The sequence below is a fragment of the Vulpes lagopus genome, chromosome 21 (assembly GCF_018345385.1).
Source record: "Vulpes lagopus strain Blue_001 chromosome 21, ASM1834538v1, whole genome shotgun sequence".
NCBI lineage: Eukaryota > Metazoa > Chordata > Mammalia > Carnivora > Canidae > Vulpes > Vulpes lagopus.
The window spans coordinates 40,321,962-40,338,651 of NC_054844.1; the positions used below are offsets into that span (position 1 = coordinate 40,321,962).

The 16,690-nt window shown below is 46.4% G+C and overlaps 1 protein-coding gene across 1 annotated transcript; it reads left to right on the top strand.

The window, feature by feature from the left end:
* Window positions 1-8,804: 8,804 nt before the first annotated feature.
* Window positions 8,805-15,826, top strand: LOC121480225 (tubulin alpha-1C chain). The gene is made up of 4 exons (XM_041736605.1): window positions 8,805-8,932; window positions 12,034-12,256; window positions 12,401-12,549; window positions 14,741-15,826. Exons 1-4 carry the CDS (start codon window positions 8,930-8,932, stop codon window positions 15,713-15,715), a joined length of 1,350 nt encoding a protein of 449 aa, XP_041592539.1. The 5' UTR covers window positions 8,805-8,929; the 3' UTR covers window positions 15,716-15,826.
* The last annotated feature ends 864 nt before the right edge of the window (window positions 15,827-16,690 follow it).

Here is a 16,690-nt window from a genome sequence, read left to right on the forward strand (position 1 = left end):
GCCCGTGAGTACAGGCCTACATATGTTAGAACTCTGCACCAGCCTTCCTTGGTGTCTTATAATAGAAAGGTTTGGGGATTTCAACATGTAATTAAAGTTGTAGATATAAAAGTGGTTATTAATGTTTTTTGGGGAGAAAACAGTGGATCAGAAATGAGGGTCTTAAAACCTGAGGAAAGGAGTGAGGATCCCAGAGAGGAAGGCCGGACTAGAGGCAGCATGGGCCAATGTGTGACTTTATTTTATTTTTTAAAGATTTTATTTATGCATGAGAGACACAGAGAGAGAGAGAGGCAGAGACACAGGCAGAGGGAGAAGCAGGCTCCATGCAGGGAGCCAGACATGGGACTCAATCCCTGGACTCCAGGATCACACCTTGAGCCGAAGGCAGGCACCAAACCACTGAATCACCCAGGGATCCCCCAAGGTGTGATTTTAGATAAGTTATTTAACCCCATGAATCTCAATGTCTTCTTCTGTAAAATGGAGGTACCAAGCACTCCTACCTCACAGGAGTGTTGTGAAGAACAAAATAAAGCTGTAAACTTCTCCATCTGGAGATGAAAGCACAGAATAGTGACACTGGTACCAGTGGTGGAGATGCTGGGAGAGGGGGATGGTAAAGGAGCTGGGGACTTTTATAAGCCAAGAAATAAAAGGATTGTGAAAGAATGAATTGATTGGGATTGGAGGGCTAGGAAATAACCCTTTCATAGCCCTGAAAGGCTAAATTGGGAAGAGAAGCCAGGCTTGGGCTTTTGGGCTTTGGTTGGCTATGGAGAGAGGGTTCAGCCTAAAGCAAGAGAATGAACCCAGCTAGGAGACCAAAACCAAACCAAAACAAACAAACAAAACGTAAAAAGAAAAGGCTTTTTTTTTTTTTTTTTTTTTTTGCCAGGAGTAAAAGAACTAAGAGAAGTGGCCTCTGGAGGGGCAGTGGTACAAGTGGTGTGCTGGTACATGTTTAACAATTGGCTGAGAGTGGGGTGAGAGCCTAATTTGTAGTATTCACTGGTTTATTTCTGTGGTGTAAATATAGCCACCATTGCTGATTTCAGGCTTCCCACATGATGTCCAACTGGTTCATAAAAGTCCTGATGATTGGCTTAATGATGGTCTCTAGCAGACCAATGAGTAAGGGGACTAGCACAAAAGCATAAGGGGTTCAGATTAGGGAGGACCTCGCTGACGTTAAGAGGCCAAATGCTTTCAGCCAAGTTAAATTAACTACCTGGATAACATGGGATAACATGAGACTGATTCAGCTTTAAATTTTCCAACTATGTATACTTGATGCATTGATATTCCCTAGTATTGAGGTACTACTGTACCAATGATGCGGGGGGGTGGGGGAGACAAATAATTAGTGTACTTAACAATGGTTGGCTTTGTGTCCTGGGGTGGTGCGGTAGGGGGAGGGGGCAGGTGGAGAGATACTTGGAGAAGTAAAAGGGGAAAGATTATCCTGAGAGTCACAGTCTCTAAGTAAATCCCCTACTTCCTCAACTGCTAGCAAGAAGTTACATTCACAAGGAAAGAAAACTCTCAGGGGCCTTCCACTTTGGGCTGCCTGGGTGCTTTTTAGGTACATGAATAAATACAGTTATTAAATAAACATTGCTATAAATAGAGAAGATTTCCAGACTCCAGCATATGGTCCACTTAGAATAATAATGTCAATAATTGAATTTGAGTATGGTAGCTCCTTTTAATCTTCTGCAGGAGAATTTAACCTGTCTGTCCTAAAGGGATGGGGGCAGGGCAGGGAACAGAGGAATGGTTACTAATTACAGGAAAGATTACAGAGCTTGAGGTAAGAAGGCTTGGCTGTTGTCCACAGAGTGGAAATATTGGGGAGGTACAACCTACTGGGTTGTTTCAGTTAGTCACAGTGAGGAGACAAGTGTGAAGTACTGTATTTTTAGGGAATGTAAAGCAGATTAGAATAAGCCCAATTGGGATCCCTGGGTGGCGCAGCGGTTTGGCGCCTGCCTTTGGCCCAGGGCGCGATCCTGGAGACGCGGGATCGAATCCCACGTCGGGCTCCCGGTGCATGGAGCCTGCTTCTCCCCCTGCCTGTGTCACTGCCTCTCTCTCTATCTCTCTGTGACTATCATAAATAAATAAAAATTAAAAAAAGAAAAAGACTTTAGAATAAGCCCAATGACATGTCTGTGGAAATAAGATGTGAAATTTCAGAAATGAAAGCCAGTCTTCCCTGGTAATCTCCAGAATGGAATGAGCATAGAGTCCTGATAAAGGGGGAGAGGTGCAAAACACTGCTGTGACCACAGGACCACGTGTAAGAAAATGATAAAGGTTGCAAATATTTTCAGAATAAAGTATAGGAAGTGCAGCCTAAAAATCTAAGAATTATTTTCCCCATGAAAAAAAATAACCTATTGCCTAGAGGGATGCCTGGGTGGCTCAGCAGTTAAGCATCTGACTTTGGCCCAGGTAGTGATCCTGGAGTCCTGGGATCGAGACCCACCTCGGGCTCCCTGCATGGGGCCTGCTTCTCTCTATGCCTGTGTCTCTCTGCCTCTCTCTTTGTGTCTCTCATGAATAAATAAATAAAATGTTAAAAAAAGAAAAAAAAAACCCGTATTCTCTAGAAGATAATCTGCTCTTCTGTATTTACAAGAGGGTGAAAAGAACAAAAACAAAAACAATCTCAAAATACAGTTTTGTTCTGTTTTGTTTTTAAGATAAAACATGCTTGTAAAGGTAGTTGAGCCTAACTGCATGGAGTTCTAGCTCTCCTTTCGAGGTCTTTTTTTTTTTTCTTTTGATTTTATTTATTTATTCATGAAAGACATAGAAAGAGAGAGAGGCAGAGACATAGGCAGAGGGAGAAGCAGGCTCCCTGCTGGGAGCCCAATGCAGGACTCCATCCCAGGACCCCGGGATCATGACCTGAGCTCAAGACAGACATTATTTTTTTTCTTCTTTTTTTAAAGATTTTATTTATTTATTCATGAGAGACACACAGAGAGAGAGAGAGAGAGAGAGAGAGGCAGAGACACAGGCAGTGGGAGAAGCAGGCTCCATGCAAGGAGCCTGACGTGGGACTTGATCCCGGGACTCCAGGATCACGCTCTGGGCTGAAGGCAGGCGCTAAACCGCTGAGCCACCCAGGGATTCCCCCCAAGATAGACATTCAGCAGCTGAGCCACCCAGATGCCTCTGAAGGCCTTTTCTTTTTCTTTTTTTTTTAAGATGTTATTTATTTGAGAGAGTGGGTGCATGAGCATAACCCGGGGTGGGAGGGTGGAGAGTAGAATCTCTGCTGAGCCCCAATGTGGGGCTCATGCAGGGCAGACGCTTAACCAACTGAGCCACCCAGGCACCCCGTCCTTTGGAGATCTTAAAAGTAGGACAAATTCTCCTTTTTCTTGCTATTTTAGTAGTAGCATTGTCTTAAGACAATAAATTCAATAAGTGACTTTTCTAGGACTTCCTTTCCTTGTGAACTAGTGCCAGTAACAGGCTGACAGAGGCCTAGAAATAAAAGAGGCAACTGTCATTTGAAGCATTTATTCCAAGTTCTTGTGGTTTAAGGTAAATTATTTCAATCTCAGGACCTTATTTCCCACAGTTCTATAATAAATACCTTTTGTTAAAACTTATCTTTGAAAACTCCAAGGCACTATTGGAGTGGAAAACATTTTATTATAAATTGCTATAGGGTACAAAATATTCACATACCATTATTATTGTAATACGTCATTTGTAACTGAACACAAACAAATTATTTAGCATTAGTGGTATCCTAGCTTGGAAAGTGGGAGTTAGACTGAAAAAAGATAAGGTTCAGTTTTCTCTGAATTCTTTCTGCTTTACTAATATCTTGTGGACATGTTGTAGGACGGTGAGCCAGAGGAGGTATGCCACTATTTCTCTAATGCAGTATAAGACTCCAGCAAAAGCCCCATCTGTAAGTATTGATCTAATGTACTGGTGGTTGTTAGAAGGACATGACTTGAATTAAACTTTTTTTTCAACTTGGCTCATTTTGAAACAGTTCATATGTACAGCAGAAGCTTAGGTCACAGTATCACGGAATGTCAGGGCTGGAAGAGGCCTTAGAGATGAACCTGTCCAATCCCCTCATATCCTACATGGGATTCTGGGGCCCAACAAAGGAGAAATCCTCGTCCAAAGTTATATTGCCTAAAGTAGCAGAGGACTGGCTCTCTGTGTTTTTTTTTTTTTTTTTTTTTTTAAGATTTTATTTATCTATTCATAAGAGGCACAGAGACACAGGCAGAGGGAGATGCAGGCTCCATGCAGGGAGCCCGATGCAGAACTCAGTTCTGGGACTCGATCACCCCCTGCGCTGAAGGCAGACGCTTAATTGCTGAGCCACCCAGGCATCCCCTGGCTCTCTGTTAATAATTCAACATGTTTATGGTGAATTATAGAAAATTTCAACTAGAAAGTAAGACTTGCTTCTGCCTCTTCTCATTCAGTAATTTTTAGACCTATAACGACCTGTTTACATAAAGGTTAAATTTTTAACTGTCCACTCAGGGAAGAGATTTTTTTTCCCTCCAAAACAATCCAGCAGGGGGCAACAAACTTAAATATGGATCCCAATGCTGAAAATGATTTTAAAATGCAAGAGGATGCATCTTCATCTCTAATTTTGTCCTCCATACCACCATCACCTCCAACAATAACAGCTACAGATTTATTGCTTTACTATGCATATATGCTATGTATTATTTATCTCATTTAGTCCTCCCAACAGTGTATCTACCTTTAAGTTATGCATTATTGCCATTTTATATGGGAGGAAATTTAGATTATGAAATTTGCTTGAGGACCCACAGCTAGAAAACAAAAACAAAAACCAGAATCCAAATCAAGGTAATCAGGACTGCAAAGCCCTTAAACATAGTGAAGTTCCTCAGAGGCTATCTGCTTAAATATGAGGTAGTAGAGAGTGAGAAGAAAAATGAAGGTATTTTGTTAATGAATCATATGAGAAACAATCTAAAAATAAAATGCCTATTGTTTTTATTTTATTTATTTATTTATTTATTTTTAAACATTTGTCTCTCTCTTTTTTTTTTAAGGATTTTTTTATTTATTCATAGAGACAGAGAGGCAGAGACACAGGCAGAGGGAGAAGCAGGCATCATACAGAGAGCCTGATGTGGGACTCGATCCAGGGTCTCCAGGATCACGCCCTGGGCTGCAGGCGGCGCTAAACCACTGCGCCACCGGGGCTGCCCTTTTATTTTATTTTTATTTTTTTATTTATTTTGTATTTTTTATTTTTTTAAATTTGACTGCTTACATTTTTTTTTTAATTTTATTTTTTTATTTATTTTATGATAGTTAGAGAGAGAGAGAGGCAGAGACACAGGCAGAGGGAGAAGCAGGCTCCATGCACCGGGAGCCCGACGTGGGACTCGATCCAGGGTCTCCCGTATTGCGCCCTGGGCCAAAGGCAGGCGCCAAACCGCTGCGCCACCCAGGGATCCCTGCCTATTGTTTTTAAATTGCCATAGTGAACTATTCTCATTAGGGTTACGAATGACTTCCATGTGACTAAATCTAATAGTCATTTTGGAGTTCTTTGCTTTCTTGACTTATCAGTGGCATTTGACTCTGCTAATCATCTCTTTTTCCTTGCTTCCAGGACCTCACACTCTTGGGTTTCCTCCTAACTCACTGGCTGCTCCTTTTTGGTGTCCTTTACTGGTTCTTTGTCTTTTCCCAGAGCTCGATACTTGGTCCTCTTCTCTTGTGTTTCTGTAGTCACTCTGGTCACATCTCACACAACGTCATGACTGAGGATGGCATTTAGATGTCTGTCTCTACCCAGATCTTTCTCCTTTGAGATCCAGACTCATATCCAGCTGTGTCTTGAGCATCTCCACCTCCATGTAGACATCAACATCTTGACTTAACATGACCCAAAATAACCCTTGATATCTACACCTTCCAAGCCTGGCCCATTCTCAGCCTTTTGCCTCTGTTGATGGCAAATCCATCTCTCACTCATTCAGGCTGTAAACTAGACTAATCCTTGGCTACTCTTTCCCTCCATGTGAGTCTCTGGCTTTATCTATCGAATGTAGCCAACTCTAACCACTTTTCACTAATTCCTCTGCTTCCACTCTGGTCAGCAGCACTCTAGTCATCTCTCAAAAGGATTATGGCAATGAGTTGTCATCTTAAGATAGCTTCCTGCTTCTACCTGTCCTTTCCTATAATCTGTTCTCAACACAACAACGAAAGAACCAAAGTGATCTTTTAAGAAAAGGCAATTAGGTCATGCCGGTCCTATGTTTTAAACCCTATGTTAGCTCCCCATATCAGAGTAAAAGTCACAGGACTTGCAGCTGCTTACAAGAAGCCATAAGATCTGGCTCCTGTTTCCTCTCCAGCCTCATCCTCTATTATTCATCTTTTCCAGCCAAGCTGGCCTCCCAGCTCTTCCTTCCAGGAACACTAAAGGGTCACTCTTGCTTGGGTAGGTGGAGTTAGAGGGTCCTATGTTCCAGCTGCTCATTGTTAGCCACTTGGCTAATCCCTCATGACCTTCAGGTCTTTGTTCAAATCTCAGGTATCCTTAAGGGCTAACCCCCACCCTCTTGTTTATATTGCAACCCCTCCCCTCACTCCACCCTCTCAGCGCTCTCATTCCACTTTGCTCAGTATTTTCCTATAGCCGTCTTATGCACTTTTCGCCTTCTAATGACTCTTACGATTTGCTTATTTACTGTGTTCATTGCTTGTCTTTCCTCCTATCCCTCCTAGAACATCGGCTCTATGAGGCAGAGATCTGTCCATTTTGTTCACATACATATACCCAAGAACCCTAAAACTGTGCTGAATGTATATGTGGAATGAATAAAAAGTTGACATGCTTTACCAGTTAAGACTAAAATATTTAGGGCAGGGGATCCCTGGGTGGCTCAGCGGTTTGGCGCCTGCCTTTGGCCCAGGGCAGGATCCTGGAGTCCCAGAATCAAGTCCGGCATCGAGCTTCCTGCATGGAGCCTGCTTCTCCCTATGCCTGTGTCTCTCATGAATAAGTAAATAAAATCTTTAAAAAAAGACTAAAATATCTAACAACAGACTATGATGCCAGTTATTCCAATTTTCAGAATATCCTGCCAAACAATAGGTGTTCAATCAACATTTGATGATAGAACTGTGGTACTATCGTTTGAAAAGGAGTCTCTGTACTTATTTCCACAGCGTTCACTTTGTGTCTAGGAGGTGGAGTGTATCTTGAGTTCTACCTTTTCTGTACCCAAAGCCCATTTTTCTTTTCATTCTGTCTTTTTCTACTTTGGGAAAAAGTCCTTGTAACTTCTATCCTGTAGAGCAGTCACTTTTGCTCTCTGAATATTTCCATAAACCCCATCACCCATAGATGGTGTAGAGAGCTAGGATAACACGGTGAAGTTGCAGAGAGACGGTGAGCCTGGTATATTGAGCGGGAGGCAGTACAAGGTAATGAGGGCTTATTACTCCATTACTCCAGCTATGTGGCCTTCGACTAGTTTAATTCCTCTGAGCCCTAGTTTACTCATCTGTAAAATGGGAATAACTCACAGGGCTTGTCGCAAGGATGAAATGTGATTGACAGAGTGTGAAAAACCAATTACTTTGAATTGTAAGCAATCAAAAATGGAAGCTATGCTAATAAACTGAAAAAACTGCTTTTGCGCCAAGGGGAAGGAGATTGTTGTTAGAGACAAAAGGTTCATTTAAAAGAAGGTAGGAGGGCACCTGGGTGGCTCAGGGGTTGAGCGTCTGCCTTTGGCCCAGGAGGTGGTCCCTGGGATCGAGTCCCACGTGGGGCTCCCTGCGTGGAGCCTGCTGCTCCCTCGGCCTGTCTCTGCCTCTGTTATCTCTCATGAATAAATAAGATCTAAAAAATAAATAAATAAATAAAAGAAAGTAGGAAAACGAGTAAAGTGGAGAATATCGGCTTCAGGTCAGCTGGTGGTAATGAAGAGCTGGAAGGGGGAGCGAAGCCTTCTCTCTCGGGAATCCCTCAGCTGCGAGGAGCCGCGCCAGGGCCCTGCAAGGCGGGAGCGGCGGCCTCGCAGGCCCCGGGCGGCGGGGATGGCTGCAGGTCCCGCCGGCCGCCGCTCCAGGGTCGAGGCCTCTCTCCCGGCCGTGGCCTCGCCCGCCTGACACCGCGCCCCGGAACCCACTGAGGGCAGGGCACAGGCTTCGCCTTCCTTTTCCTTCCAATCGCCGTCTCCGTCCTCTTCCCCGCCTCACCCGCCCGCCCCTGGCCCCGGGACCCGCTCTCCCTTCCTAGGTCTGGCTCCTTCCGAAAGTTTGGTTTGAACTTTTGAACCCACCAATCAGCGCCGCGCGCCTCTCCCCTGTGCGCGGGCGGGCGCCGCGGGGCTTGGGGGCGGGGCCGCAGGGAGGGGCGGGGCCGCGGGGCTTAGGGCGGGGCCGCAGGGAGGAGCGGGGCCGCGGGGCTTGGGGCGGGGCCGCAGGGAGGGGCGGGGCCGCGGGGCTTGGGCGGGGCCGCAGGGAGGGGCGGCGCTTGGGGGCGGGGCGGGGGCCGGGGGGCTTGCAGGTGGTGCTGCAGAGAGGGGCGGGGCCTGCGGAGGCCTCGGGGGGCTGGAGGCGGTGCCGCAGAGCCGGGCGGGGTCCTGCGGGGTGGGGCCTGCCGGAGGCCCCGGGGCTTGGGGGCGGCCCGCAGAGCGGGGCGGGCGCCTGCCGGGGCCTCGGGGCTGGGGCTGGAGGCGGCGCCGCAGAGCCGGGCGGGGTCCGGTGCCCGCCCCCTGGCCACGTGGCCGGGGAGGGTATATAGGGTCCCTCGGGGCCGTCCCGCCTCTTACCACTTCTCCCCCGGACTCCTTGGAAGTCTGTTAGTGGGAGAAACCTGTCGCCGTCCCCTCGCCGCCTCCAGCCCCAAGGAGCCCTTGAAGTCTCAGTCATGGTGAGTGGGGTCCCCGGGACGTGGCGGGGGGTGCGAGCAGTCCGAAGGGGCGCTGGAGCCCGGGTGCACGTGGGGCCGCGTCCCGGACGCCGCCAAGTAAACTGGCTTCTGATGGCGGGGCCGGGAGAGCCGAGCTCACCGGCAAACTTCTCCAGGCCCGGAAACGCGGCTAGGACCCTGTTGGGGCAGCGGAGGGCCCTCCCGATGCTGGTGCGAGGGCGTCGCCCCAAGGCCCGTCACAGCCCCGGGAGCACCAGGGTGAGCCCTCCCGATGGCCCCCAAGGACTTGCGGACACCTGCACTCCCTCCCCTCCGTTCCCCCGAGTGACCTCACGGTGCCAGCCCCTTACGCACCGGAGCCCTGGAGCCCTGGGTGCGCGCCGGCACCGAAGGTGCGTCCGCTCCCTGGCGCCCCCTGTCCAGCGCCCGGTGACTCCCTGCTGAGTCACCTGTGGCTGGTCCCCGGGGAGAGCTTCCAGTTGCATCAGTCCACCTGCAGGGTGTAGGCAGGCTGCTCCTTTTAAGGGAATTATATTGACCGTCACGTTGTCGAATTTTGCAATTCTAGTGTTAACGTGGGATGTTTATAGCTGAAGCTTTGCACTTAGGCCAGGTTTCTAGAAACTCCTTAGAACAGATATTTTCTTATAAAACCGCGAGTAAACAGGTACTAATAGTGTGTTCTTAGGAGGTCTGTTAGAGGTCTACCTCAAGTAAAACACGTTTTTTTTTTTTTTAATTTTTTATTTATTTATGATAGTCACAGAGAGAGAGAGAGAGAGAGGCAGAGACACAGGCGGAGGGAGAAGCAGGCTCCATGCACCGGGAGCCCGATGTGGGATTCGATCCCGGGTCTCCAGGATCGCGCCCTGGGCCAAAGGCAGGCGCCAAACCGCTGCGCCACCCAGGGATCCCAGTAAAACACGTTTTTAAGTTACTATATGTGTATCAAATGTTTCAAAAATATTTCTATGTAAAGAGAAGGGGATACAGTGAACAGACCAGCCACCCTCTTCAGAGGCCACTACAGTTGTCAAAACTAAATCTGACTGTAACAAATTGGCTTAAGTGCCTTTCAGCAAGGGAGACCAAAAGATCGTGGTAAAAGTGTGATTCAGAAAGTAGTGGGCCTGTTTAGAGTAGGGCGGGAGGGCAACAGCAGGGGACCCATTTCGGCAAACACTGGCTAGGTTAATATATGAGAGACATAGAGAGGTAAAGACATAGGCAGAGGGAGACCTAGGCTCCCTGCAGGGAGCCGGATGCAGGACTCCCATCCCAGGACCCCGGGTTCACCACCTGAGCCAAAAGCAGACTCAACCACTGAACCACCCAGGTAAACCCTTTTTTTTTTTTTTTACAAGAGACAGTGGCTGCTTAACCAGGGAAAGCTAGACTAAGTGACTGTATCACCTGTGTCTCACCTCACCTCCTGAGTGGCCAGGGGAAAGTGGAGGGCAAGCAGTGTCCATGATCTAAACGAGAAAGTAGTTACACACAATGAAAGAAAATTTTTTGGGCTCAAAAGTCAGTAGAAGAAACATTTCATTAGAATGAAAGGCTCTTCTCAAATACTTTATCTCCTTGGACCTGGAGCTGTCATGGGCATATCTCTCCTGGGCTGTAGAATTTACAAAGTCCACTTAAAGGTAAATATGATGCAATGGTAAATAGTCATAGGTTCATTAGAACAAACAACTCCCCTTTCTCCCACAGCCCTAGAGCTGGGCGAGCAGATGCAGGTAATGAGCCAGGTGATGCGGTCAGGAGACCATGGGTGTTTTATGAGGAGTGTAGGCAGGAAGGAGGGGATGAGAAGTCAAAGGTTGTGGGTGATTGGGATTTTTATTATCTCAGGTTATTAAACTAGGCCCTTTGAGATCTTTGTGGTGTTGAGTTTTCTCTAGTTTCCTGTTAGCAGCTTTAAAAAACTTTGAAGCCCTCTTATTTGGGGAAAATGTGAAGGAAGATATTTGGTGTTAATATTTTGAAAGTCCTCTTTTGTTCTCCAAAGCGACTTACAATGAGATACAATAAACTCCCATTTTTCATTTTCCTCTTAAATGTGGGGGCATAGATTCTGTCTTCGTGGCCTTATTTTACTAGGCAGGAATGAGTTTGGTAACTTATAAATGATCTTGCTCATCAAGTAAAGGAAAACAAACATTTTCCCAATATCATTAAGTTCTTGACACCACAGAATTTTTCCCACAGTGCTAGCTTTCGTGGCCTTATTTTACTAGGCAGGAATGAGTTTGGTAACTTATAAATGATCTTGCTCATCAAGTAGAGGAAAACAAACATTTTCCCAAAATCATTAAGTTCTTGACACCACAGAATTTTTCCCATCTACGTATGTATGTTTGGGTAGGAAAACTAATTTCTTAAGCTATTACTCAGGTCTTGTTGACACTTCTGGCTTTTATTACCATCTGTCTCCAACCTTGCCTACTCAAGATGTGTTGATAGTGAAGGAAGAATGTTCTTCCTTAAGGTTGAGTTCTTCCACGGGGCTAAAAAAGCTGCCTCTGACCACAGTTTTTAAAATACAGCTAACTGCTGCTTATCTGGCATTTTCTCCATGAGTCATATGGCTGTAGTTTGCTGGTTTAAGCTGGTTTTAGAGGGAGAGGGAGAAGCTCTTGTCTTTTAAAGAATAGGATTAAAGAGGGACCAGAATGAGCTCAACAGTTGCACAATCACACAGAATGAATCAGAGCTGGAAAGGGGGAATTTTGCATGACTTTAAGGAATCAGCAGGCATATTTCCCAGGAGCTGGGGGAAATGCATTGCTATAGAACTGGCTTAAGTCTTTCTAAAATGGGAGAAACCTGACCTTGAATATCTAATGTGACTACAAAGCAAGGGTCTGATCTCTGGTCTTGCCTAGTAGTTCATTAACATATCTTTGGTTTTGCAAAGCATTTTCTCTGAATTAGTCAGCAATGGCTGTTGCTTGTGAAATAAACCTTGGGCTGGAGTGACTTCCAGAAAGGTGATGATCTATCCTGAAGGTTAATTAGTCATTTAGGAATGAATCATTCCTGAATGTCCCATCTGATCTGTCATATTCTGACATTTTCCTTTCTTCTTGCCACAGCGTGAGTGCATCTCCATCCACGTTGGCCAGGCAGGTGTCCAGATTGGCAATGCCTGCTGGGAGCTCTATTGCCTGGAACATGGCATTCAGCCCGATGGCCAGATGCCAAGTGACAAGACCATTGGGGGAGGAGATGACTCCTTCAACACCTTCTTCAGTGAGACGGGCGCTGGCAAGCATGTGCCCAGGGCAGTGTTTGTAGACCTGGAGCCCACAGTCATTGGTGAGTTGGCCTCAGTAACCCAAGTGAGCTCCCGGGGCACTGGGACAGGAGGTCTGTCTGAGGCTCCATTGACAGACAGCCTGGGGCTGAGCAGGGTCATGCAGGTTGTTAGTGATGGGTGGCCACCTTGTTTTCCTTTTCCAGATGAAGTTCGCACTGGCACCTACCGCCAGCTCTTCCACCCTGAGCAACTCATCACAGGCAAGGAAGATGCTGCCAATAACTATGCCCGAGGGCACTACACCATTGGCAAGGAGATCATTGACCTTGTCTTGGACCGAATTCGGAAGCTGGTAAACATTGTTTTATTTAAAGTGGGATGAGAGTTTTCTCTTAGAGCTTTAAGAGAGACCACACCAGAGGAGTCCTCCTTTCGCACACTAAAATGACCCTTTGAGTGCTTACCAGATTTTAAACCAGATGATCCTGGGTTATGGGACAAGTATTTGGGGCAGAGTTAAGTGCTCCCTTGCCTATTTCTATGTCTTATAAGGCAGACTTGGCAATTGCTCAAGGCAGTTGGGGCAATTTACCTAAAGTCAAGGTGAGAACCAGAGAGCCTTTTAACAGTTGTATTGATATTTAAGACCATTAAACATCTTTGTTCATATTAATCAACTTCCCTGCTTCAAGTTCAGATGCCCCTTTTAGGTCATCTTAGTCACATTGAGTAGGTGGCAGACTGTGACATGTAACTAATCGATCAGACTCCCAAAAAACGGATTACTTTACATTTGGTACTTTACATTAATACAGAAAGTTCAGAGCACAAGAAGCTAGTATAACGCTGACTAGAAATGGCACATGCTGGAAACTTCCAACCACAATGAAAGTGGAATCAAGAGAGCTCCCCTATTATAGAGGCTAGTGTCAATCATTGAAACTTGGAAAGTATTGAAATATAATCACAGAAAACAGTCGACTTGCTTTTCCACTAGGCTCAGGACCATGTGGACTGGCACCGTGTCAGAAAAATCTTGGGGCACAGTATTCACATCAGTAAAGTTGATAAGTGTTTTGTTTGGATCATTTTAATTAAGAGTCTGGCAATCAGATGGCTCTTTGCTCCTCAGGCATGTGGGCAGCTTGTAAGTAATTAACCAAAAATTAAGAATAAAGGCTTGGGTAGAGTAGCTTGTCAGGAAAATCACATTCTAAGCCTAGCCACAACTGGTCTAGTCTGAAAAGAATGGCTTTGCATCATTCACAACTTGAGACTTTTCCGGTTGTTTATATCGTAGTTGTCCTAGCAAAATTGGGGTAATGGTTCCTATGTTTACAAATCAAGCTTCAGCTACGAGCACTGACTTGGAAATCAGGACCTGCCTTTAGGGACAAATAAACTGAGTAAAACCCATGAAGGGTTCTGGAGTAAAGCTGATTACCAAAACAATTGTATTTGTCCTTGGTGGTGTTACTGTGTCCATAGGACGCTTAGTGGATTTAATTGGTAGACTGGAGTCTGCCCTGTACATTGATCCCATTCAGAGTGTGGACCCACAGGAGAAGTAACTAAGCGATTGGTAGAGAATTCCACAAATCTCAGCACTTTCGAGAAGTGACGATTGTCAGCAGAAAAGTCAAGATCATCCTTTCCTAGAACAGCAGTTCGCTTATCAGAATCACTCAGTTAAGTGGTGGAAAGCCCCAGGGACACTAGGTCTCGCAGGACTGCACGTTACCTTTTGCAGAATCAGTCAATAGGCTTTCTGCTGACCAGTGTTCACTGTGTCGAGCACTGTTGAAAAACTCGCTTCGTTCTCGACAGCCTGAGGTAGGTTACTATTCTAATTAATAAATGCGAAAACTGAGATTGAGAACTAAATTTGGTCAAAGTCACACAGCAAGGAACTGGTGGAGCCGGATCCAGACCCAGCCTGCCGCCAACACCAGGGCATTGGAACTGGCTGTTCTCTCCTATTCCAGCTCAGAAAGTAGCCGCCAGAGTTTTATAAGACCTTTATTGTGTGGGGCTGGTGGTCTCGGGCCTGCCCTTGGTGGCTCTCCAACTGTGAGAAGTTACCCTTGTTCTGCAGTCACAGCAAGGGCACCAGAGGTTGCCTTTCTAGTTAACTAAAACTTTGGCCTTGCATCCATCCCAGACCTCACGATTCCTTTGTCTGCAGAAATGAAAATAGTTCATTTTCGAATAGCTGATATAGCAGATTTTCACCCCTAGGAATTGTGAAGTTTCTCTGAATTTTAGCACTTAGAAGCTCACTCTATCGCTTTCTTGGCAAATATTGTTCAGTCTTGTTTGGAAGATTAAAAAAGATCTCCATCAGGGGCACCTGGCTGGTTCGGTCAGAAGAACATGTGATGCTTGATCCTCAAAGTCCTGAGTTTGAGTCTTACATTGGGTGTCGAGATTACTTAGATAAACAAAAAACCTAAAATTAAAAAAAATCTCTGCCAATATAATTACGGATTCAGAGAAGTCCTTGCAGCTTTCACCAAGGCTAAAATTAACTTTTCTTTTTGCAGGCTGACCAGTGCACGGGTCTTCAGGGCTTCTTGGTTTTCCACAGCTTTGGAGGGGGAACCGGTTCTGGGTTCACCTCCCTGCTGATGGAACGTCTCTCTGTCGATTATGGCAAGAAGTCCAAGCTAGAGTTCTCCATCTACCCTGCCCCCCAGGTGTCCACAGCTGTAGTAGAGCCCTACAACTCCATCCTCACCACCCACACCACCCTGGAGCACTCTGATTGTGCCTTCATGGTAGACAACGAGGCCATCTATGACATCTGTCGTAGAAACCTCGATATTGAGCGCCCAACCTACACTAACCTTAACCGCCTTATTAGCCAGATTGTGTCCTCCATCACGGCTTCCCTCAGATTTGATGGAGCCCTGAATGTGGATCTGACGGAGTTCCAGACCAACCTGGTGCCCTATCCCCGCATCCACTTCCCTCTGGCCACATACGCCCCTGTCATCTCTGCTGAGAAAGCCTACCATGAACAGCTTACCGTAGCAGAGATCACCAATGCATGCTTTGAGCCAGCCAACCAGATGGTGAAATGTGACCCTCGCCATGGTAAATACATGGCTTGCTGCCTGTTGTACCGTGGCGACGTGGTTCCCAAAGATGTCAATGCTGCCATTGCCACCATCAAGACCAAACGCAGCATCCAGTTTGTGGACTGGTGCCCCACTGGCTTCAAAGTGGGCATTAACTACCAGCCTCCCACTGTGGTACCCGGTGGAGACCTGGCCAAAGTACAGCGAGCTGTGTGCATGCTGAGCAACACCACAGCCATTGCTGAGGCCTGGGCTCGCCTGGACCACAAGTTTGACCTGATGTATGCCAAGCGTGCCTTTGTTCACTGGTATGTGGGTGAGGGCATGGAGGAAGGAGAGTTTTCTGAGGCCCGTGAGGACATGGCTGCCCTGGAGAAGGATTATGAGGAGGTTGGAGCGGATAGTGCTGAGGGAGAGGATGAGGGTGAAGAGTATTAACCTGTCTGCTACGATTTTACACTCCGTTGTCTTGGGACTGTCTTATTTCTGTTGTGGAAGCTGTCTGTTGTGGTCCTAACTTGTCAATAAAAGTGATGTTTCTATTTTAAATGTCAGGCTGGCTTCTGTATCACAGTAAATACTAGTCCCCGCTTATTTAAGGCCAACTGGGGATGGAGGAGGCGGGCAGGGGATCACCCAATCATTTGATCAACACTTCAAGTGGCTTCTTTGTGCCATCCACTGTGCTAAGTGGTTTGGCTGTTTCACTTAATTCCTGGATTGATGAGCGGTGATAAAATCCTATCATGAGTGAGGCAGCAAGCTGAGATTGGGCTCCTGCTTCTCAGACTTAAGTGTGGACATGAATCACATGTAGATAGTAAGATGTAGATCCAGATCTGTAGGTCTGAAGTGGAGCTTAGATCCTGCATTTTTTTAGCAAACTTCCAGCTCATGCTCTTGGTCTGCTGGGACTACATGTGAAGTAGCAAGAGGTTAGGTAATGCAGCTAGTAGATGGTGGAGCCAAGATTCAAGGAACCAGCCAGACTAGCAAAACTTGCCGTCGGGATTTAATAATGTACAGTCACGTGGGAAGGGTTTGGAATTGTGCTGATCTATTCCATACTTAGACAAAATCTACAATGGCAAAGAAGACTGTACTTTAAGACGATACTGCTTGAAGAAAGGAGCTGGCTGAGACGCAAGATTACAGTAGTCACGAGTTAATAATGGTATTGGTACCTGACCCAGTTTAGGTCATGGGGAATGTCTGTAGTAGGAAAAAGGAACATTGAATGATGTATGTGTAGGAAAGATTGGAGAGGGAAGATCCCCTAATTTAGACCCTCTTCCAAGTACATGTTAGAAGCAGTGTGGTTGTTGAGAGCAGGAGGGAGGGAAGGGTGGGGGAAGAGGCATGCATGAGTGGCTGGACAGCGTGGTGATGGGTACTCAGGTACCAGTTGTGTGA

Bases quoted from the DNA above. Each gene is read 5' to 3' on its own strand.
- LOC121480225 (XM_041736605.1), top strand. The intron at 12,257-12,400 runs GTGAGTTGGCCT...TTCCTTTTCCAG, and splicing joins CCTGGAGCCCACAGTCATTG to ATGAAGTTCGCACTGGCACC. The intron at 12,550-14,740 runs GTAAACATTGTT...TTCTTTTTGCAG, and splicing joins TGGACCGAATTCGGAAGCTG to GCTGACCAGTGCACGGGTCT.